Source organism: Halictus rubicundus, chromosome 3 (assembly GCF_050948215.1).
Source record: "Halictus rubicundus isolate RS-2024b chromosome 3, iyHalRubi1_principal, whole genome shotgun sequence".
NCBI classification, from domain to species: Eukaryota; Metazoa; Arthropoda; class Insecta; order Hymenoptera; family Halictidae; genus Halictus; species Halictus rubicundus.
In genome coordinates, this window is record NC_135151.1 from 9,956,732 (window position 1) to 9,975,897 (window position 19,166).

At 35.0% G+C, this 19,166-nt stretch overlaps 2 protein-coding genes across 6 annotated transcripts in view; one reads left to right on the forward strand and one right to left on the reverse strand.

Annotated features, from left to right (window-relative positions):
* The first annotated feature begins 1,085 nt into the window (after positions 1-1,085).
* On the forward strand, positions 1,086-2,737 carry Svip (small VCP interacting protein). Its single transcript, XM_076785280.1, has 3 exons — positions 1,086-1,295; positions 1,518-1,685; positions 1,843-2,737. Exons 1-3 carry the CDS (start codon positions 1,230-1,232, stop codon positions 1,855-1,857), a joined length of 249 nt encoding a protein of 82 aa, XP_076641395.1. The 5' UTR covers positions 1,086-1,229; the 3' UTR covers positions 1,858-2,737.
* LOC143352622 (extended synaptotagmin-1) overlaps positions 2,179-19,166 on the reverse strand; it is a 37,018-nt gene continuing 20,030 nt past the window's right edge. For 4 of the 5 annotated variants that reach the window (XM_076785272.1, XM_076785273.1, XM_076785271.1 and 1 more), the window contains 18 exons: positions 14,581-14,831; positions 10,055-10,140; positions 9,769-9,964; positions 8,964-9,331; positions 8,126-8,351; positions 7,593-7,741; positions 7,275-7,310; positions 7,008-7,102; positions 6,530-6,703; positions 5,850-6,047; positions 5,483-5,752; positions 4,952-5,125; positions 4,650-4,848; positions 4,331-4,554; positions 3,952-4,171; positions 3,732-3,852; positions 3,445-3,659; positions 2,179-3,370 (listed from right to left, as the gene is read on the reverse strand). In XM_076785272.1, the coding sequence (XP_076641387.1) occupies positions 3,216-3,370; positions 3,445-3,659; positions 3,732-3,852; positions 3,952-4,171; positions 4,331-4,554; positions 4,650-4,848; positions 4,952-5,125; positions 5,483-5,752; positions 5,850-6,047; positions 6,530-6,703; positions 7,008-7,102; positions 7,275-7,310; positions 7,593-7,741; positions 8,126-8,351; positions 8,964-9,331; positions 9,769-9,964; positions 10,055-10,140; positions 14,581-14,831 (3,357 nt within the window). In that variant the 3' untranslated portion in view covers positions 2,179-3,215. The remainder of the gene's footprint in view (positions 3,371-3,444; positions 3,660-3,731; positions 3,853-3,951; positions 4,172-4,330; positions 4,555-4,649; positions 4,849-4,951; positions 5,126-5,482; positions 5,753-5,849; positions 6,048-6,529; positions 6,704-7,007; positions 7,103-7,274; positions 7,311-7,592; positions 7,742-8,125; positions 8,352-8,963; positions 9,332-9,768; positions 9,965-10,054; positions 10,141-14,580; positions 14,832-19,166) is intronic. The other variant, XM_076785270.1, reaches the window with a different exon arrangement.

Here is a 19,166-nt window from a genome sequence, read left to right on the forward strand (position 1 = left end):
GACATAAAAGTTACGTGGTATTAAACTTCAGGATATGTAGAATTAGTATACCGCAAAAAAGTTTTCACAAGTTTTCACATTAAAAAAAAATAAAGCTCCAAATATAACCCCTTTTTATTGCCATGTTTGTATTAACTCGCTGAAACTAACTTCCCGATGAGCTAGAGACTTGAAACTTTAAACATAGCACAGAACTGGATGACAATACAAATTATTTAAATAAAAAAAATTATTTTTTTTAATATACCCTGTTTTTAAGACGGACTAAAAAGTATAAAATAATTTTTCCTAGCTCCATACAGATAATCCTGATAATTTGTGATTGTGAATTTTTAATAGCTATTAAAAATTTTATACTTTTTAGTCCGTCTTAAGTTTGATGTTTGGTTAATTTTCCTTTTCGTTTCTACAAGTTTCTGAGGATTCCTTCAAGTATATAACTCGAAAGCAACTGCACGAGCTCACAAAAGGAAGCACAAAGCGGCTATTTGATGAAAAAGTGGAAGATTTAGAAGAAAAATTGAAATGAATGAAGATGTAATGAAGATGTTCTGAATAGGCTCTTGTTGACCTCGGACCCCTACTTAAGTAGTATAAATCGTAAAAATAATAGAAAGAAGCAGTCCTTTACAAAAGAAGCACTGGAATTTTTGAAACCAGATGATTTAAATGATTGTGACAAAGAGTATGTAGATAAAATGTAATTTTATACGAATTGTATATTTTTATTATATGTTCTTCGTGTTTTTATGGTTTTTTTTATAACAAATACAATTTTCTATTGCATTGAAAAAGTTTTTTTTATTCGTAGCTGCCTATATAAATTGTGGCGGCCTTGACGCTGCACTACGCCTTAGTTTTACATATGAACACCCATAAATATACTTATTATTACTAGTATGTAGTTAGAAATGACTTTTTTATTCATAAACTAACTGTATCACGTAGGAAAAACAAGAAAATATTTTGGCCAGGTTTTTAGCCCAAATACCACTCTGTGTGTCGTTGACTTTCTGTTTCTTACTCCAGCCAAAATCTATCCTAGAGGGCAGTAGAAATCACCGTATTTTTCGAGCGACACATTCTCCCGTAAGGCTGGTATTGATTACAAACTGCCACGGACTGACACTAGTTGACAATTCGTAATACGCATATGTATTTATGGTGAAGGAATTGTTACCATACAGATAGTTGACACTGTTGCGCATATTAAAAGCGTCGTATTTGCCATGGGCAACTTGTGTGCATCTTGTTATAAACAATCAGCTTCATGTGAAAATCTAACACCGGATTTGGTAAATTCATTATTTTGAGGTTATCTATATGAACGTACACTAACAAATATTGTTCTGCATTTGTACTGTCATAGTTGTCATTCCTATTTTATTTTTTAGTATTTCTTATTTACATTAGTGGCATTCAAAAAGTTATAATAAAATGAATGGTACAATGATAAGAGAAGGTATGATAGGTATAAACTAATAAGTTTGATTTAAAGAACATGTCTCTTAATTTAGGAGACTAGGAGAAGACAGCAAAAAGAGGCAGCAGAAAGAAGAATTGCTGAACAGCAAAGTCGAGGTATTAAGAATATGGATGCTGTTAGACGTCAACAAAGGTTAGATGAACAACGTGAGAAACGCGAAGAAGAAGCTAACGCCTATAAGGCTCAAGCACCGTTAAAGGTAAGTTGTGAAAATTTATCATAAGGTATATTACTATATATGTATAAATACAATATTTTATAATATAGATGGGTAGTCGTAAGTTATAAAGATAAAATTATTAGTTTTAATAATATTTTGATCTCATTTTAATGTAGGAAAATTTGATTTATTTCAGTGGCAAGTGAACTAATGAGTTAATTGAAAACTTGAAAAATCCTACTGTCTGCAGATTCATTTTATGCAACATGCAATTACTATTGGAGCCAAAGTTGTTCATAATGTATTTAAAGTTCATGTTAAATATTAGATATTATTTATTATAAAGAGGGTAACATAACAAGTTCGCATTTTGTGAAATTTAAATCTTTTTAAAGAATGATTAAATTATATATATATATATACATTTTTACACAACATTTTGTATAATATTTAAACTGTTTATATTACTTGCATCTATATTTTATACATATGCAAATAAGAGGAAATTAATGTTATTGTATGGCTATATGGGATATAACTATTGAAGAAATATTATATTTATTGTATGTAAATGATTTTGATATGAGTTATGATAGCAATTATTTTTGCACATTGTTAACTATTGAAAAGAGTTTTTAAAAATGTTAATATTTAACGATATATTAACACTTTCTTGTCTGATTACACCAACATGGTGTCATATGAAAACTGATAGTCAACTACTAATGCTACTACATTGGCGGTGCTTACATTTTTACTGATACTACATCAAATTTTGTTTCTACCAATATTGTATGTTAATGAATTGTAGCGTGCCTTATGGGCTTACAGAACTGTTCTTGTTTAAAGTTCAGTTCACTTGTAAAAAAAAAAATAAAAACAAGAACTATGCGAGTGGTGCTGGCAGACGAAAGTATTTGCATGAAACATGCGGACATGAAAGTGTTAAAGGTATTATTTTCTGTAATGTATTATATTTATTTGAAACGATATAAAGCATGCACCGATTGTAGCAATAAAAGTCATGATAAATTGTATATCATACAATGTAAATTTATGTATAAATAAATTATTTGAAATTAAATCATCAATTACATTGTTGAATAAGCAAGTAAGAGCTTTGCTCTAAAAAATGAAGTATTTAATACAAATTTTCTTTTCTTTTCGGCTTACCTATATCAGTGAGTGCAACACATTCAGAAACAAAATGGTATAAAAATTTAATTTGAATGGACGACAGAAGGATAATATTTGTTTCTCGAATTTCATTCATAAATCGCTTTATAATTAAGAATAAATCAATTCTCTTTATCTTACAAAACATGAATATTACAATCTTTTGTTGTAGAGTAACATTAAGTACTTTATTTACTTTAACTAACTATATTTATATGTATATATGTATATATTTACATGTAAATAAAATATTTGAAACATGATATGAGTACATAAAAGTTTTAATTGTTACAATCCATTTTTATGTAGAAAGAATGTATAATTTGTACATTGTTGTGCTGGTGAATCAAAGTGTATGAAAGATGCATAAAAAATATACAATTTTGAGGTATTTTAAATTTTCCCTATTCGGTGTACTGACCAAGATCGGAACAATTTTTTAGTCGATTTAGTTTTCAATTCTCTTCCATGAGCAATTTGCACTTCTAATGATGCTCCATTATTTAATGCTAACCATGTCTGGATTTCATCAGTTGCAGCTGAGACTCCTAAAAGTAATAGTATATCAAGCATGTGGTAAAAATTTACTAACTTTAAATGAAAAAAATAGATTAACATATACCTAATAATTCATGAAGAGTAATTCGACGACTGGCTAGTAGCTCTTTGCTAGCGCTTCGAATTTCAAATATCAATAAAGATTGTCTTGGTACATTGTCGCCTTCAATGTGAAAGTCTATGCTAAATTGTGGATTGGGCATAGCAGGTAATAGTCGAGATTTTGCCAATGTTTTCCCACTGTTTGTTGATGATGTGATTTTATCAGGACTGGTACATCTATTAAGTATCAATTATCACGATCAAAACTATAATGTATTGAGTTATACATTAAGTTTACCATATACTTACGTTTGAAGTTTAATTCTACAATATAATTGAGCGATATGTGCAACATGAAGACCTTGAGCCTGAAGAACTTTACCTTCTATCCCTGAATATTTTTCTCTGGTACCATTGACAACTTTTAATTCTAATATAATAGAAATAATTTCAATAATCAGTCATACCATTAAGATTTCGTATTTGATTAAAATGTAAATGAAAAGATTTATTAATATAGTATACTAACCATTTGGTCTCAGTCTTAAACGTGGACTAGGCTGTCTTATTCTGCCAAGCATATCGGGTTGTGATACAGCATGAGCTAAGCCAGATTCTTGTAAAAGCTCTGTAGCATCAGCTTCTCCTCCACCTCTGGGCTCCAAACTCAATGTTATACCTTTTGCATCATTCTTCTCTTCTATGTTCACTTCTGAGCGAAATCTACGGAGCTTCAGTCCTCTCTTCACCTAAGATTATTTATATTTTTGCTGTTATTGAACATTCGTGGCAGTATTTATAGTAATTTGTTTGATTAATACGATCAGATACTTCTGAACCCAACAATTTAATTAATTTTGAATATTTATAATATATTAGGGATGAGTTTTTTTCAGGATTCCGATTACCTTTTGTTTCATAACGCGGAAGCTATTGTATTGTGGTAATTTCTTGCCAAAGTTTTGTTCCGGGCTCGGAGTCAAACTATTATAAGAGCATCGTCGTTCCCTTGACTTTGTCGAGTCACCGTTATCAATCACATCTGCCACTCTTTCCGTAATAACTCTAGGTATCCAAGAATTCTGGTTGCCGTTCATCTCATTCGAATCTTTGCTTCCGACGCTGGCTTTGTCTAATCGAAGCGGTTCGTACGATAAATAATCAACAAACTAGGAAAACTTGCATTGAAACGTATAACTAAATGAGATTATCTGCAAAAAAATTTACCAGACTGATTGGAAATGGTGGGTTTTAACAAAGTTACTGTACGCGGTGGCGGTGGAGGCGGTACGACGTCTAAATGCAACCTCATCTTCGATTTTTCCATCGACGGTCTCCTAATGATATTCGAAACTGACTCAGAAGTCTCGATATTCATTTGCGTCGAATTTTCGCTAATGTTACTGGCTGCGTACGTACTCTGAGTCTAGAAAAAAAAGAGAGAAAAAAAACAAATAGAGTTAATACGAGAAAAATAGAAACGTTAAGCGCAATTGTCTGTGTACAATGAAGAAGAAGGTTTTTAGTACTTCGCATTCTTCAGACAAGACCTTGATCCTCAACTCTACAGTTCCCGTTTTGGTTCCTCTCAATGTGAACCAATGGGACTGATCGCTGCTCGATAACTTCCGTATGTCTTCGAGAGTCAATGATACTTTTCCCAGATAATCTTTCATCCCAAAAGTATCATGATCCCATAAAACCTATGCGTAGAAAGATGATGTAGCCATGCTTCAGCATTTGCACTAACCGAATTTAATTAGAGTGGATTTCGTTTATTTGGAGCAAAGCGCTAAGGACAAAACCTAAACGAAAAGCCCTAGGGTAAGTGACCGAATTACTGTGGGGTTGCCAACTACTGTGCCTATATTAATTATACTTATTTTTAAAGCATAACGAATATTAAAAAAGAGATATATAACGTATATATTAACTGATTGTAATGAAAAAAATTCAATACCTTTAAAAATAAGTATAATTAATATAGACACAGTAATTGGGTCTCTTATCCTATGTCCCAAATATCCGGAATCCACTGTATTCGTAAAACAAGATCTTACGACATCCAAGGTCTCGCCTATCCTCGGCAAACCCATGATGGAACTTTCGTCCCAGCAAGGATTCAGGGTTTTCTTTTTTATGCTGCTCTTGTATTTCGTTTCGTTGTTCAGTTTTAATTCGTAAAAGGGATCGCTGAAGCCGTTTAAGTCCTTCGCCACAAGATCCTTCGCGCGTATCAGCGTTACTTCCATTAGTCCACTTCCGGTGGAAAGTAGGCTCGATACGTCCGACGAGGCCGGGTCTATATCCTTGTTAGTCAATAATAGCTTCTAAAAATAATCAGATTTATATGAAACATGACGAGGCAGAAATAAAACCTTATTACGGCTGAATGAATAAATGATCGCCAATATCAACCGCACTAACTGCCTGTTGCATCCATGGCAAGCTGTTCCTCTTCGTTTTTGGTTCGTCGTCAGACACAGGAACGGCCAAGCTACTTCTTCGGCTCGTGACCACTTGCTGTACGCTTTTCACAGGATAGAACATTACCGACACCATCATTTTCGACATATTGTTCGAACCACTGAGAGACAGTTCTTTTCTTATTATCCACGTACTTTCCTGCAAACAAAACGTTGTTGTTCAGTCAGCGAAGAACCGAGCGAAATTTTTCTGATCATTTGGAATTTCTAGATCACATGCATCGTCATGTTCTTCACGTCTCATTTCGTTTCACGAAATAGGGTAAGGGACCCAATTACAGTAGGGATACCAATTACTCTGCCTATATTAATTATACTTATTTTTAAAGCACAATGAATATTAAAAAAGAGATATATAACGTATATATTAACTGATCTTAATGAAAAAATTTAATATCTCCTTTTTAATAGTCATTATGCTTTAAAAATAAGTATAACTAATATAGGCACGGTAATTGGTAACCCCCCCCCCTGTAATTGGGTCCCTATTTAACACGCGTTGAGAGTAGAATTCATGCCAGAAGGTGGAAGAGAAGGTACAAAAATGTTAAGAATGTTAAAAAGGTATTAAAAGAGGATTGTCTTTCGCACCTTACAGATTAAATAATTCTACGATCTTACCTGAGACATGGACAATATAGCAAGTCCAAGCATATCGCTGTCAGTCGATTTTGAGATGTTCCAGGAATATACAACAAAGCTTAGCGAGACTTGAGTATAATCTTGAACAAGAAATTGGGCTCTGGACTCCCAACATGGCGAAGTGGTACCTCGTATGTAATGTGTCGTCTTTACCTGAAGTTTTAATGAGGAGAAGATAACAAGTTTCCCGAAGAACTATATGAAAATTTGTGTGTCCTTTGAAGGGTGTGCGGGAACCCGAAATATCGGGTCAGGTCGGGGAACATGTAGGATTTCCGAAAGAGTCGGAATTTCCGACACTAAGGGGAAACAAATAAAATCCCAATTTTTCCAATTTTTTCATTCAATTCCTTTTTTCCATTTTTTCCCAATTTTTCTTCCCAATTTTCGGGAACCTACCCGACTCGACTCGTCCCGATTTTCGCACACCCCTAGTGTCCCTTGAAAAAAGTCGTACCTTCTTTCGATTATTGAATAACATGCAATAAGGATTGCATTGAGAACTGTCGCTATTCAGATTTTCGGCAGAGTGGATGTACACCACGATTACACCTGAAAATATTTATTTGTTGTTCAATAATCGTTCTACGCAATGTGTAACATTTATTCGTACGAAAGTGAAATAATACAGCGCTGTGCTTTAACAGGAAAATGAAAATGTTCGACATTCATGCTCGAAAGCAACATCCATCGTCATCGACACAGTATTTAGTTTATGTTTTACCTGCTTTTTGTGGTCGATTGGAATATTTTCGCGACACTGAAAATATCAGATACGGATAACGCAGAATACGGATTATTAACTATCTTTTTTTATTTCAGAAACATCTGAAGAATACTAGGAAAAGATGGATCTAATTTAGCGCAAGAGAACTAGGTTCTTTATTAAAGTTTTCAGAGGTAAAATGGCGTCGATACGTTCCATTTTTCCTAGTTTCCAAATACTTTTTCGGTTCAAGGATCTCGCCTTTCCGACCGCAAATAGTTCTTAACAACTTCGCGTTGAAAAGGTGGTAAACTATCGGATAAAGACGTATTGTACCTGATAGATGCGTATTCTCTTCTGTTAGCTCCGGTTGCGGTAGATCCGGATCCAATTTTGGAAGAGTGGTGTACTCTAATCGAGCATTGATGTTTGGAATGTTTGCGCTATTGCGGGATGGTTTCTTCTGTTGCAATACCGTCTCGATTCTGATCGAAGCAGAACAATTCAACGAATATAGTCCATTTTGCACGCTAATTTTATAACTGTTTATAAACGTCGAAAATTTCCACTTGTACTGCCAGTAAACCTTTTCGTTCAATCAATTACGCTTCACTTTTTTCAATTGTCATTTTCATAGTTTAATTTCGGGAATCGATTTACCAACTAAGCGATTGCTTTATTAAACAATTTCTAGTCGCGGTATACGGGAGAGCCTACTGTGTATTAATTATTATATTTTAGAGATTGTGCTTGAAAATTTGAGCACTAGAAAATCTTTCTCTTTAAATGTAGTAATCGAATATTGTTATATTGAGTTTTTGGTATTGCTATTCCAAGCTGAAAAGGATCATTTGACTTCCGCTACTTACACCTGCGAGCTGTCCCAGTTATAGACGCCAAGCGCCAATTCGAATTGTGCCAGAGTGATCGTGCTGACAAGTCGTTTTGCTTTTAATTTGATGGAAACTTTCTCGTTATCCAAGGCACCAACCAGGAACGAGACGTCCTCGTTCCATGTGGAATTTAAGGGAGTTGTTACACGCCTTTGATCCCCTAGCGTGACCACAAGCCACCTCGTTTCGTCACCGATTGGAACTATAAGGGCCAAATTTTCTACAGATTTAAATATTTCTTCCATAGACATAAAATAAAACTAACACGACATAATATGATAGTTAGAAAAAAATTTAAGTACCATCACGAAGAATCAGAACGCTTGACACGACGAGATTGCCAAAAAATTTCTTTAACGAAAAATTGTTTCGTTTCAAAAATTTCTTTCATTCAAGAATGTAAATATCTCCTAAACCAATGGTTTTTCGATATAAGAAGGTTAATCATTTTTTATGGGGAAGACTGAACTACATCGATTAGGGAATTAGAAAATACATGGTATCATTAAAAAAATTGAAAGTGACCTTCATATGCCCTCTACTCCTCCATCTCCATAGAATCCGTTAACATTGAAGTATGAACCCCTCGGAACCATATAATTGTTCGAAACATTTTTCGATATCGCTAATGATTTCAGAGATATTCGAGTGGATCGCTTCAAATGGGACACCCTGTACATACTATTTTTCGTATCCAATATACGCTCAAATAATTCGTTCAATAATCATGTTCACGATATTGATCGAATATATTTCAGGGGCAGTACGTAAATGTGGGGCGTTCGAGATTTTTATAAAACAAGATGTCGTTTACCGGGGCAGCCGTTTTGGGACAAGAAAACGGTGAGCACTCCTTGAGGTATGGTATTCGCCATAAAGTCCAATCTAGGTCCGGGCCGTTCTTGCGCTCTCAGATTCATGTCCAGGTGACCTGGATCAACGATCCAGCTGACCAGAGCGTCCGTAACCACCGCGTGGATCCAGGTCTTAATGAAAGGCATTTCCATCATTTGTACGGCCCGTAGAATTCTTACGCTGAACCAAACATCCGGTTTCTCCACAAAACTCACGCTTAAAGAGGTTGCGTGAGGAAATGGTGCCATGGAGTTAAGGGTCAGGGTGGCGAGAATCGTTCCCGAGAGAGATAGTTTCTCCACAGCTAAATCAACGTCCATGCCGACCCTTTAATCGAACATTTTATCTTACATTTTTGTTAGAAACGTAATTTGTGTTTCTTTACGGTCAGAAGACAGAGAGATATATAGGGTAAGGGACCCTATTGTTTTTAAAGCATAATGAATATTAAAAAACAGATATTACATTTTTTTCATTAAAATCAATTAACATATATATTATGTAGTAAGGGACCAAATTATTGCGAGGGATATTAACTATATTTTTTTTTAAAGCATAATGAATATTAAACAAGAGATATTAAATTTTTTCATTAAAACCAGTTAATATATATGTTGTATATCTCATTCTTAATATTCATTATGCTTTGAAAATGGGTATAATTAATATAAGCATATTGGTACCCCTACAGTAATTAGGTCCCTTACCCTACGCGTTGGAATGCTAGGTGTTTCGATTTCGACTACTTTTAATTATGTACTAACCCTTTCCCAAACAATCTTGTTGTTATCAGCATTCGAAACTGCTCGCAATCGAGACGCACGTCGGCTTCGATGGACAATTTCGTTTGTCCAATTTGACCATCGAGATTGTCATCGTCATTGGTGTAATCTATTGTTCGTACATGTGTTACGCACGGGGTCTGTTCGCCGAGGGTAAGTTCCCTGAGCTCCAATGGCCCTAGAATGGTTGCACAAAACAACTTGCTATTTCGTTTTAACAAGATGAAAATTAGAATGTTTTTTTTTTTTAAATTAAAATTTGATTTACCAAGTATTCCGGGTTTAGCTTCGTTTAGCAGTGGTTCCAGCCTTTCCTTTGCTAAGGAAAATATTCCTGCTGCGCTGAACCTCCACCTGAATTGCAAATAAAATATTATATTTATATCGATTACCAAAAGTGAAATTTATAAAAGAATGTATGTATATGAAATGTGAGTAATGCAATTGGGGCGAACAGCGCCCTGATTTAACATGAGACCTTTTAAAGAATAAGTAGGTAATTAAACTTGAATTTATAAATACGCAAACATACTAACAATCTGTCCTGTAGCAACTGAATGTAACTTAATTCTTTGACAACTTCATTTAAACCTTCTTTAGTAATTTAGTTTAAGGTAACTTAATTCTTTTACATTTCTGAAGGATTTAATCAAGACTTCGTTAAAAGTTTTATTGAATGAATAAACAATGAAATTTTACCCCCTCAGCGATCTCATTAAATTGATCGACAGTCTCGGGCGTTTGACGTAAATAGTTGTAATTCTTAATGATAAGGCGGAAATTAATATTGCTAGCAAGCAGTCGTCTATTTTTAGCCTGTAATGAATGATTTGTAAGCTATTAGGAAATTAGTCTCACAACCGGGGTAACTTAATCTACCGGTTGAAAGATCGGTAACGAAGATAGCAGGGATTTTGCATTTCTTTTTAATCGGAACCGACGAACAAAAATCTTTTAAGTAATTTTTAATTGTAATTATTTTTTCCACAAAATGTTCGTGTTATTTAGAAACATTGCGAAGAAGACTTTTAGGACAACCTATTTCACTGATCGTGCAGTTTTGAAACGCCCTGTATGCGTCAGCAACCTGAGACACTGCGGCACTGAAAAGTGTGGATATAGCTGTCCGGTTTATACTCCTTTCGCCGCAACACCAGTAATGAATTCGTGTCATTATCGTTAAAACGTGGTTAGCTTGTGCAAACTGCTGCGGGTTATAACACAACGTGGCGCTATATGTAATATCTTTGCGGGTGGTTTCCCCCTGCTCATGATATCCTACGGTACCCCATGGAAATCCCAATAAGACAGTAATTCCCATGCAACTACGTTCTTTCACAAAACCAATTTTCTCTTAGACGTAGGGTAGGGGACCCAATTATTGTGGGGGTGCCAATTACTGTGTCTACGTTAATTATATTTATTTTTAAAGCATAATGAATATTACGAACATATTACATTTTTTTCATTAAAATCAATTAAATGTTATATATCTCTTTTTAAATATTCATTATGCTTTTAAAATAAGTATAATTAATATAGGCACAGTAATTGTCACCCAGACAGTAATTGGGTACCTAACCCTAAATCAAGTCGTTACGAATAAACTGCGATTCGATGAATTTATCACAAAAATTAGTACATGAAATTTAAAATTGTGAACGGATTAAAGGAATTTAAAAATACCGATGTATCATTTTCTTATGGTTAAAGAAACGTTTCGCCTGATCGTGTTGCATGGCCGACATGAAAAGCACGTAAAGAGAAACACTCGATGATGTATTTATCTTGTGAACAATTATAAATTTAAGAAATCGTCAATGCTCATAATTTTCGTTAAAGATGCCGATAAACATTACGCACTATTTCCACTATAGCAACATTAAATATTATCATTTATTTATTTCAGCCTTATGGCTATGAGATGGACTTGGTTCACATTATTCTTTCTAATTACTAGACTGCGGATCTTTATGCATTTATGGCTTCTGAAAATTCCACAGAATTTCGTATGATTTTTATTTATTTAAAAACTACTGCCACTGAAAGTAAGATTGTACATAATTCCACTTTCTTAAAATTTGTCTACAAAAATTAAAAATTGCATAAAATTCTATGTTAAAAATTCATGCTACATACTCATTCAGTGCAACATTCAATATCTTCTAATCTAATTGTCCAACCGAGTTGAATAGTTGAGCGTCTGTGGTACGTTAATCGTAACTGCGGAATTCCTTTGAAAATTTAATAATATATATGTTAACAAAACAACGAGCTACGCGTAACTACGTTTCGAAGAAAGTTAGGGAAAAGCATTTAAGTCCCGGACGGATGTGCATAAATTGACCGTAATTGGATAAACGCGATCTATCTCGACATTATCAGGAAGATGCACCGCATATTGAGCGTATCATAATTTTAATCGCGTTAGAAATTTTACTGCTAACGTGGATTTTCCCGTATCCGGATTGGAAAGATCCGATCGTCACGCGAATGCAACATGAAATTGGAAAACGGATGTTCGTTCAGATACTGATAACATTAACCGGGCAATTTATCAAGATTTTCTTAATCAGCCTTTTCGAAATAATTAACGTGATCTGCGGCACGAATTGAACCACGGAAGTTGTGGAACAACAAGTATTTCATCGAATATAAGTTTCATTAAGTCGGAAGCGAAAGGTTTCTCGAATTGCGATGAATCTTCCTCTTGCACTCTACACAACTGCGCAATTATATCGTTGATATACATATTCAGTGGACCGAGAAAGTATTTAAACGCATTTCTGATTCTCGAAAAATTGTCGATATTTAAATTGTGATCATTTTGTTAAAACAAATCGTACAACCATAAGCGGCGTGGACTCGTTTTAAAGCTTAAAGCCTCCACTTTCGCAGTGCTCATTTTCCTCCGAGATATTTTTCCTAAAAGTTGCTGCAAATTCAAACGTTTCCAAAAACTTTCAAAAATTTGTCTGGTAAATGAAACTACCATAGACTTGAAGGCTGAAGCCTCCTCTTTGCAACGACTCCTTAAAAATTGACGTACGGTTTTTTTCCGTTAATTTATGGAACAATAACAAGGAACAAGTTCGGGTGCGTGGCAATTCGTGGCACGCCTCCCATTCCAAGCTCGATAAAACAATTGAAACAAATCTTACATCGATTTTTGTAGTGTCGTTGCAAAGAGGAAGCTTCGATCTTTAAATCTGTGGTGGTTTCAGTCAGGAAAAAAATTTTTTCAAAAGTTTTCGTAGACTTCTGAATTTAGTATTTTTGAGAAAAAACATAGAGGCTTTTAGCTTTGAAATGATTGTAAATATATTGTCGCACGAGCATTTTTCACGAAGTTATTACAGTTTCAATATTTTTCGAGAGTCGGGCTTGTTTAGCGTTGAAATACTTCTTGGATGCACTGTAAATAGCCGGTAATTACGAAGAACCATAATCGTTCTTACTGTGTTTAGACCATAAGCTGTTCAGCCATGAGTGGCAAGGCTCATTTCAGCGCCGCATGCATGCGCACGAAGTATCAACGAAATGTGAAAGGCGACGGTTATACGCACGAGGAATGTGGAATGTTTACGAATGCCTACATAGTAGATTCGTTCGCGAAACAACGTTCATTCACCTATGGGAACATTTCGCTGCGTTGACAATCGCGCGGTAACACAACGGAGACATCATTCGCATCACGTTCGACATTACTGTCACTAGAACCTGCTCGAGCCTGCCATTAATAAAAGACCGAAGATGATTGCTAGACTGCGAATTTGTATGCAAAATAAAAGCTGGAGGGGGGGGGGGTTGTAGGGAACAGAATATAAATGAAAAGGTATTTCTTCTTCTAACAACATGCTAAGACAATACTCTTGAGATTTTCCACATGTCCCAGAGTTTTCTACTTCAGTAACAGTCTTCTATTCGTAAGGAACATAAACTAGTAGGTATACAAATTAATCTAGATAACTACATTCTATTTTAAAAATTATACCAGTAGGAAAAAAGATATTCTAAACTGTAAATTATGCTTATTGAGTGCAATAATTGCCTAGTTGATGTATAAAATTATATTACTACTGGGACACACTTTATAGCAACGTAAAAGCTATTGCCATCGTTGAATCTGGTTCTTTAGACCATTTATAAAAAGCTTTATGGACAACGACACGATCGTCAGTCATAAAACTCGTCTTGCCCCGCCAATTGGGCGTCTAATTAGAGTGTGGTTCAAATAGATCATCGTTTTATTGCTCACATTTCATACAAATTTTCAATTTAACGTTACCATAGGTCTTTCCTTGTGTTGCGAAACTAATATTTACCATTTGTTGAGAAGTTTAATTGCTCGCATTGCATAAAAATTTTCAATTTAATTTTGCCATAGGTCTTTCCTTGTGATGCGAAACTAATATTTACCATGTGTTGAGAAGTTTAATTGCTCGCATTGCATAAAAATTTTCAATTTAATTTTGCCAAAGGTCTTTCCTTGTGATGCGAAACTAATATTTACCATTTGTTGAGAAGTTTAATTGCTCGCATTGCATAAAAATTTTCAATTTAATTTTGCCAAAGGTCTTTCCTTGTGATGCGAAACTAATATTTACCATTTGTTGAGAAGTTTAATTGCTCGCATTGCATAAAAATTTTCAATTTAATTTTGCCATAGGTCTTTCCTTGTGATGCGAAACTAATATTTACCATTTGTTGAGAAGTTTAATTGCTCGCATTGCATAAAAATTTTTAATTTAATTTTGCCAAAGATCTCTTTTGTGATTCGAAATGAATATTTACCATTTGTTGAGGAGCGAGTTTAACCACTCGGCGGTTTCGTCTTTGTACAGAGCCCTTCTTCGGCGCAGCCTTCCTAATTCCTGTTGAATCGTCGATTGAAGCAGCCTGGACACTCTGGTCTTAAAAATCGTCCCTGCTAGTGCCAGAACTAACACCAGCCACGCCAATGACAGTCCTGCCGCGCCAATTATCCATGCTATCGCGAGAGTTCCGCTGAGATACAATGCGCCGCGAATTGCTTCTGCCTCCCTCTGCAGGAAAAGGTAATCGTTATGTTCGTTATAACATAATATTCCCGACATCTTAACGTGCAATTAATCTAGGTATAGTACGTTTCATGGGTCCATTATTATTCGCAACATGGAAATTAACTGGCGTAAAGGTCGGCGTACTCTTGCTAGGGCCGGACACAAGGTTCTTTTTTCCAGATATAAAACTATACGTATCTTTTAGATCGTTTCTCGGTATTAATCTTCATTAGCAATCTTAAGCGCCAGAAATAATCAGAAGAAAACACCTTTACTAACATCAAGTCCAACATAATTCTAACCATTTACTAACACGAAATTTGTAGAAATAAAATTTTAGGCAGAAACTGGTTTGGTATTTTACTACGGTTCTCGTCCGGTTTGAAATGAACGAGGAGTTCCATTAAATTTTACTCCAGCGTTTATGATGCCGGTTTTCACGCTCTCAGTATATGTAGTGGTGCGCGAAAGTATAGGTCTGCCTATTGGCAGGACATTTTAGTGAACATTCATAGCAACGCTTGCGCAAAATTGATTATCTACCGTAACGTTTGTTTGGAGATGGAATGAATGCACAAAGAAATATTTCTCTAAAAAGAAAAATGAAAATTAATATGGAGAAATAAAAATGACTAAAATATACATCATTTTAAACACAGTTCTTATTTGTTTGTTATATATATCTGAAGTTCGAGAAATATAAACATCGAGCTTTTTTAGTACATTTAAAATTTATAGCTGTTCTTTCAAAAAACGTCTTTTCTCGTTTTCTCTTCGAATAAATGGTGTACCTTCATCGTTCAGCCCTTCATGTACTTGACTCAAAATTGGTCTCGCCAACAAACCTGTAATTATTATCGGAATGTCGTAATATTTCACCAACAAGCACCGACGGTTTTATGGAAATTTCAAGTACAGGGCATGTAAACGGCCGGTATAGTAAAATCTTATATTTTCGTTACATGCTTGGGGTTTGTTGGCGAAGTTGAATTCTGCGTATTCGCACGGGGGCTATATTTATACCTTCGGGTAGAATGAAATAAAGGGAAAGTCGTACAAAATTAAAATCATTATTCCTTCATCTTGGTATATAGGGCATAATCCCAGCACGCTCACGCTATATCGCGTGCGCGAATATCTAAGAAGTTTCCTCGGCGTCATGAAAAACGTCATTAACCTCGGAATGATCAGATTACGCGGAATAAGTAAACGCAATTGATTTAAATCAGACGGTTTCACGGGTTTAGCCATTTTGTGAATACTACAAGTATGAACGCTCGGTCCGCCATTTTTCTGTCGACGTTCCTTCGTGGAAAAAAATAATGAACACCGTGTAACTGTTACGCGGACTGGTATTACGGATTAACAGATAATGACAAAAAGAGTAATTCAGCTTGCGCTTGATAAGAAAGCTGTAATGCGAAACCAGTTATTGTACTTTGTACTTTTCTGCTTCGATTTCCTTTCCCAAATTAAACGCCTCATTAACACTAGGTTTACCGAGCACTAAAAGCCACTATTTCACATTACTTTACAAAAGTAACAACAATGTTTCTATTCAAATTTTATGCCATTTTTTTTACAATATATGTCCAAAGACATAATTCCTCATGGATGTATCTTTACAATCTCAATAATTGTAAATTAAAAATATTAGAACCTTAAACCTAGTGTTAATGTGCTCAAGCGTCTATTTAAAAATATTCAAATTGTTTCAGCAATGGCTATGGAATTTCTTGGTCCTTATTTTTTCCAAGTCAATGCAATTTTCGATTATTGCACTCTGTTTAATACATTCAATGCACGCTCGTTACTACGAAGAACTAATCACTTGGTTAAAAATTAAGGCAAACTTCTATTCTTGTCCATTCGTCTCCCGTGGCCTTCAATTCAATGCAATGCAAGGCTATAAAAGAAATATCCCGTTGTCTCCCGTCCCATATCATCCACTTACGTAATGGTAACGTTACCTGCCCTGTCAAGACTGTAACATTTCATTAATTAGAAAGTTGTTCAATGCTAAGGGACCGAGTTCCATCGCAAAGCACCCGGTTCTTCAAGACGGAACCTTGGGCCAATGATACGTTTACCGTTCGCGAAATAACAGAAGACAACTCGTGTCAAACAATAGCTCGCTCACCAATAATACTTGCACGAAATATCACTCCATATTTTAAACAAAGGAAAATTTACAGTGAAACTGCTCGTATAATACATCAGATTTGCAAAATAAACAATGTTCCATATGGATCACCTTAGATTGAGTTATTTTGAAGCTTGTTGGGACAATAGAGTTCAGTATCGTCGGTTCGAATCATAAACGGAAATTCGAATAAATTCGGATCACATTTTCATTTAACAACACTTGTGATTACAAAGGGAAAATTATTGAAAAATTCTCGTAATTACAAAGAACAAATTCTTGAAAGAATTCGAATTAGAAATAGTTGAAAAAATTCTTGCGATTAAAAAAGAAAATTGTGGAAAAAATTCTTGTGATTACAAAGAGAAAACTGTTGAAAAAATTCTTGTGATTACTAGGAGAAAATTGTGGAAAAATTCTTGTGATTACAAGTAGAGAATTGTTGTCAAAATTCTCGTGATTACAAAGAGAAAATTGTGGAACAAATTCTTGTAATTACAAAGAGAAAGTTGTTGAAACAATTCTTGTGATTACAAAGAGAAAATTGTTGACAAAATTCCTTTGATAACAAAGAGTAAATTGTTGAAAATATTCTTGGTATTAGAAGAGAAAATTGTAGAAAAAATCACTTCATTCGGTCGCATACTATTACAAAAATTGCGAGAAATCTGAATAAATTCTGTCTTGGTTGGTACTCGATGCGTTTATTGTTAAAGTACAAGATCGTAGAGATGAAGGATGAATCAGAACCTTCGAGCAGCAAACTAGTAGTACTGTCACCATAATGAAATTGCAGAACGATAATCTACTCGCAACAAAATGGTAAATTTTGAACGATTCGTGTACGTGGACTTCATCCGAGTGGTTTTCGCAGTTTCTCATGAACGACGACGAACGCCGCAGTGCATTTGCTTTCGCGGGTAAATGAAATTACAATGTACCGAATGACGACTTTCTTCGGGGAATCTGCTTCTCAATGGGAGACCAGGTCGTTTCTTTTTTAGCGTCGAGGAGAGAAGGAATGCAACGATAAAAATCATCGGTGAGGTCCCACGACTGCCACACCGGAAAGCGCTACTCGGTGCATTTCCCACGTGGAGAATAATTTCTCCTTTGCATCTACGGGTTCGCGACTTGTACATACATGCTTATACGTGTATGGTGTGCGCCATGCTATCCGTTTCAGATTTTTTTCATTTTAAATAGGGTGCCATATTCGTCGGTAGCCGGTCTCCATTAGCAAGCCTTAGAAAACGCCTCGCATGTTTGCTCACTTTCTTCCTAATTAATTTTTTGTACGACCGAATGAAATCGTACGTGGAGGGAAGCCGTAAACCGGGAGTAAAATCATACTTCAACCATTCAAGCTACCGTTTATTGCTTGTGATTAGGATCGTTATTCCAACTCCTACATTCATAGATTACCCCTATGAAATCTGAATAATACGAAATGTTATTTGTTCATTACAGTCGTTAAAATATAGAAATTATATACATGTATAATAAGACTTTATTCGTTAGCTAAGTGGTCAACCCGCCATAGCGCCGTGTAACTATGAAGTCACATACATAGATATGTTAATATTTTTCAATCTAATCTTATTTTTAGCCGCAATGTAGCAGAACTGTGTTCTTTTGTGACTCTTTTTTAAACCAAGGAGCATGGATTAATGTTACGCATCGATATTGTCATTCCTTATTTTACGTATTCACAGAGTAAATTCCATTTTGTATTCAGATGATGATATTTGCTATTTTTAAGTTACAAAAATTTACGTACATGGGAACGATTCTTTATTTGTGCGAGATGCTACTACATATTATTAAATAGCAGAGGGTAATTACATGTGTTAATTGAGAATAGAGACGACAACGGTATGATATGTTATTAGGAAAACAATGCGCGCCACTATTTTGTAATAATCTTTTACAGAATTTTACACTTTACTTTCATTTACAGATGCACGTAATAATCGTGTTAACGGTGACGGTATCTTCCGCTTGAATTCGCTGTTCCGTAATATAATGTTACGCAAAATGTTTCCATTTAATTTCTAACTGTAACTTTTTGTGCGGCCTATAATTATTCGTTATACACGCAATGCATTTCAACGTGGCGGTCTTGCAATGAAGGGGGTCTTCTGCTCTAGAGCGTCATTTTCTAAAGCCTTGGAAATTTTTATAAAGAAACCAGA